Consider the following 5,202-nt stretch of genomic DNA (forward strand, 5'->3'; position numbering starts at 1 on the left):
TTGAATTGTGGTTACCTAAGAACATAGTCAAGGATAATGAAAATATTCTTAGTATGACTTCCTTTGTCCTTTAGCAAGAAAGAAAGGCATAGAATGGTATAAGTCATAAATCTCTAAAGTATTTCAGAGATAAAGTCACTTGCAACACTTGTAGGCTTTAAAAGCTTTCCCTAAAGAAACAGGAAAGTGTTGAACCTTTATGCTTTCTTTCTCTTTTTCCTAAGACCTGGCTGATCAGATTCATAGTTGATGTAGATACAATATTTCAAGAATATCTATTGCTAGAAATAGGTGAATAAATTCAACAGCAAATGCTATCAGTGGACTACAGCTTTTGAACAAATGGCCATCTGAATTCTGATCACTAGAGGAACAATGACTTTATTAAATCTGTTATATTCTGATACACTCACACTAGCAATTAGTTTAAGCTATGTTTGTTGTTTTTTTTGTAACAATCGGGTGCATTTGGATTTTGTGAAAATTAAACGTATCTTTTGTCTAAATACAGTGCAATTTTATATTTAAGGATGATGGCATTTATCTTAGAAATAGGCTCCTTGGGGCTATGTCTGAGCTAGGTTAGATTTTTGCTGAAAAGTTTATGAGACTGTGAGCACGTGTTCAAATTGGGGCTTCTTGGAAAGAGAAATCCATGGAGATTTGGGGAGGTTCACATACTCTCTGAAACTGTTTGTCTAATTTTAAATGTATACACTTAGTTCCGTTTTTTTTAGGAGAAGGTCCATACTTTTATCAGACTTTCAAAGGGTTTATAACCACAAAAGGTTAGGACCCAGAGCTCCATGCACTTAAACTGAGCACCCTTCACTCTGATCCCCTTCAATGCAGTGTGCTATTGATAACAGGATGTAGACAAGGAAAAATAATATTACACGTTGCTCTTCAGCCCTGCTCTTCTCTGGGCCAGGGTTATAGATGTTTCTGTGAGGTACTGACAGCCATTATGTCTTAGCTCAAGTTGATTTGCTATAAATGAGCATTGGAGGGACCAGCAGTGGCGGGGAATATAAGTTTTGTTTCTTTTGCTGTAGCTTCCATGCCATTCCAGGAAGAGTGGGCAGTTTTGATCAGCCCGGAAAAACTGATAGTGGGTGCCGTTTTCTGATTACAGGCAGAAAGTAAATTTGATATTTTCCCAGCTGATTCCTGTTCCTGCATCTAATTAGATAGTGTCAGCTTGAGGGGGTCATTGTCAAAGGCTGCAAATGCAGTAAAGGTGGACCTCCCTTTAATTACACTCAACATTGAAATTGTGGCTTTTCTCAAATAATAGAGTGATGACTTGATAAAAAAAATTACTTTAGATAGAAAAAGTTCCCTCAAAATATATTCAACGTACAAATACTAACTCTAATTCCTTTTGGGGAATATAAGGAAATAAAGTTTTCTTCTAGATGAGTGACATTTAGCCTCATTATGGGGAGGAATGCAATTTTTGTTAAAACAATAATTTTAAAATAAAATTTATATAATATTTTATATTCTCATCTTTTCAAAACATTAATGTAGGGCAGTTATGTTGGTAAATTTTCCCCTGGTGTGGGAAATGTAATATGTGAAGTTAACTTTTTATTATTATGGCCAATTCCAAAATATATTACCAGCATACAGTAGTTTTCATGGGGATTTAAGGAGTGCTAAATATTTCTGTACATATTTAGATATAAGGCTAAAGTATCATATTTTTGTAAGCTGAAAGTAATAATAATAGTTTTAGATTTCAGGAAAGTTAGTTTGCACTTGCCTAAATAAGAAAAAGAAATTTTATTTAAGATTGAGAAAATAGTTTTCTTTCATTTGAATTATTGGACTCAATGCAAGATAATCCTTTTCATGTCATAGATATGGAAATACCTACATGTTTAAAATTGTCACTACTGCCATTTTTAAATTTGAGTGACCATCTAAAATTTAGTGTGTATTTGCTTTTGGTTTTCTAATCAGTTGTTTGACCCAAGCCCTTTTCAAAGAGAAGTGGCAATGTCTCATCCTTCTTTAAAGAAGATTCCAGTCACTTAAACTTAAAAATGACAATAAATTAAGCTACTCGTGGCTTATGTTCTTGAACAACAAAGGCAGCTAAAGATTTCTTCTCTCTAATGCATGAGAAACTAATCAAAGCAAACATCATTAAATGCTAATGATTTCTTCAAAATGTTTCAACCTTTAAAATCCCAATAACTTTCTCCATTGTAAATTTATGACTGCGGTGGCAAAAATAAAAACAAATCAATTCAAGTTGTCTATTTGCAAATTATAAATGAACATGACTGATTATAGAATTTGTAAAAATTGAATATTAATTCTTGAGAAATTCTTCTTGAGGGTTCTATTGTAAGTGATATTTATCCCCATATGGAAGAGTGTGGATTTAACAAAAGTTATCATAAGAGCATTTTAAACCACATTAATTTTTTTTGGTAGTTTCATACTATTACCATTTCAAGATCTTTGATAGTGGGATGTCCAGATAAAATCCCCCCTGTGGTTTTGGATTACAGCTTGTAGAGTGTACGCTCTTTTAGCTTACAAAGCTTAGAAAGAAATCCTGAAATTTGAATATTTTTTTTAAACAATCCATATTTTTATTTAATTCCAATCCATGTTTTTTATTTAATGAAAATTGCTATCATGCTTTCCCCCCTAGTCCTCACTGATGTTCTTTGGGGGGATGCTACCCTGACCCATTCTTTGAAACAACATATATAATCTAGCAAGTCACATGTCAACCAGCCCTTAGGTTGGAGCAAGCCCTCGCAAATATTTTTCAAACTACCTGTCTCCATCCTTTCCTTCTGAGGTAGATCTATTGTGAGTGTGATGAAAAACACTGCCTCCTAAAAGGGCCTGACTGCTCTCAGATTCTGTGAATGGAATGGGTGGAGAGGATTAGTACAGCCTTCAGGTATTAGCTTAGGGGCTAAAGCCTCTGTAAACCTCCTTCAATCAGCTTCCTGATGTTAGAGTCTGGCCTCTGCCAGCCTCTGGTACTTGGACCCTGGCCTTGCTAGTGATAGCCACAGAAGGCCGTGAGGCTCAGCTGGTCATCACTGGGTGAGGAAGTGTCAGGATCGCTGTAGATCTGAGTCAGAGCTAAACTCAGGATTTCTTTCTTCTCTTTGTAAAACCGTAGTTCTTGTCCTGCTTTCCTGGCTTCCTCCAACTCCCTCAGAGCCATTCGTAGCTCTTGAGACAGAATTCCTGGCGACTCCCGCTCCTTCATGATCCAGTCCAGGGCCATGTGGCTGCGCATCTTTTCATCCAGCGAATACTGGGAATAGTAGGAGATAACTTCCTGGGGGCCAAGAGACAAGGTCCTGAGTGTCAGTAAAGAGAACCAAAGGCACCTGTGTTCATGGCCTCCCAAGCCTCTTTTCCTCTCCTCCACATCCATGGCCTCTTTGATGTTCACAAACTGAAGCCAAGTCCCATGACATACTTCTTACAGAAAATGAAGGACTAAACTGGTACAGCAAAACAAAGTTACTCCAGGTTGAGTCAAAACACTAACACCAGGAAGACTCAATAATATTCACAAAATAGAGGTCTGACCTCGGTAGAAAATGTGTTGTTAGCATAAGGAAGATGACAGTCTAAATCTCTCACAGAAACGACGGTAATAACTTTTAAAATGTATTATGGAATATAGGCATTCTCAATATTGATATAATGGTACCTTCATGTACATGGTCTCTTACTTCTGTAAACAACTAAATTAGTCACTAACTGTCAATTCTCGTGTGAAAAATTTGCCAATGCATTGTAACATCATGTGTAGGTTTGATGGAGACACTTTAAGAAGATCTTGTGGAGTGGATGCATTGCTTATTTTTATTTTCAGGAACATATGGTATTTATTTATGACCTTAACAAATTAAAAACAATCATGGAAAAGTGTTTATAACGAACCCCGGATATTTCAAAGGCCTTTTGTAAAATCAAAGGAAAAGGAAAAATAACCAAAGCCATTGTCAGCTACTCATTTCTTTTCCATCCTTGACATTTTGAAAGCCAGGCTTTCTACGCAAAGAACAACTAAAAGCTCCTGGGGCCGCAGTGCATGGTAATGCTTACATCCACCTCGTCTTGCTGACTAGTAGAGGCTTTGTTCCTCATGCAAGTTCCTGTTAGCAAACTCTTAAAAATAAACTCCCATCTTTCAAAGTCTAACGGTGGGTAAAGAAAGGATAAATCTTGGAGGATAGTGGGTGAAAACCATTAAGTACACAGGAAGGAGTTTGCCTTTGCCTTTAAAAAGTGTGTGTGTGTGGGGGGGGGGGGGAGGGTGCTTCTCATAGATGGCAAAGAAATAGTGAGACCCTGTCTCTGAAAAATAAGAAGAAATTTCCAAACCATAAAGTTGGGGTGATTGGATGCCAGCTTGCCCACTTTTACAAGCATTTCTGTTGCCCATTGGGGACCTTTGGTGGCTCTGAGAAAAGTCCTACTATCATCAACTTGACCTCCCCTCACTGCGGAGGTCCCCACGCGGTGCACTCTGAGGTTTCCTTCCACACTGCAGAGCGGAGGAGGGCTCACACTCTAACAGGCAGGGAAGGTACATGGAGTGTATTCCACAGTTCCCTTAGAAATCAAGTCTGTCTCAATGATCCCTTCATTTGGCAGCATTCAGTACAAGTATCTAAATCAGTCTTATGCCTATTCAATGTTCTTAGTATGCATATTTGGTCAGTGCCTGACTCAATATATAGATATATACACACTAGAGGCCTGGAGCATGAAATTCATGTGCGGGTATGGTCTCTAGGCCTAGCCTGCGATCAGAGCCATCTTCCCCAGCTGCCTGCAGCTGGCCCCGCCCCCTGCCGCCACCCACCCCCAGTTCCCCATTTGCCATCGGGCGATCAGAGCCTGCTGGCCAGGGTAGAGACCAAGAGGTTGGCTGTTCCCGCCCGCTCGCCTGCCCCACCCCCGCACTGGGTTGTCCTCTCTGAGTGGGGCAACTGGCATGGCGGGGGCCTTGGCCTGGTGCTTCCCGCTTCCCCTGCCACCCACCCCTGGCATCCCGTTCACCATCGGGCAATCAGAGCCGAGAGGTGGTCAGTATGCCTCATAGTGACTGGTCGAGCAGTCGTTCTGGTCGTTCCACCATTAGGGTCAATTTGCATATTACCCTTTTATTATATAGGACTAGAGGCCCGGTGCATGAAATTCGTG

General features: G+C 39.5%; 1 protein-coding gene across 2 annotated transcripts in view; it reads right to left on the reverse strand.

Moving 5' to 3' along the window:
* Window positions 1-1,901: 1,901 nt before the first annotated feature.
* Window positions 1,902-5,202, reverse strand: part of LIX1 (limb and CNS expressed 1) — a 48,431-nt gene continuing 45,130 nt past the window's right edge. Inside the window, exon 7 of one of the 2 annotated variants that reach the window (XM_005871529.2) lies at window positions 1,902-3,319. In XM_005871529.2, coding sequence (XP_005871591.1) covers window positions 3,032-3,319 — 288 coding nt within the window. In that variant the 3' untranslated portion in view covers window positions 1,902-3,031. The remainder of the gene's footprint in view (window positions 3,320-5,202) is intronic. The other variant, XM_005871528.2, reaches the window with a different exon arrangement.

The sequence above is a fragment of the Myotis brandtii genome, unplaced genomic scaffold, assembly GCF_000412655.1.
Source record: "Myotis brandtii unplaced genomic scaffold, ASM41265v1 scaffold344, whole genome shotgun sequence".
Lineage (NCBI taxonomy): Eukaryota > Metazoa > Chordata > Mammalia > Chiroptera > Vespertilionidae > Myotis > Myotis brandtii.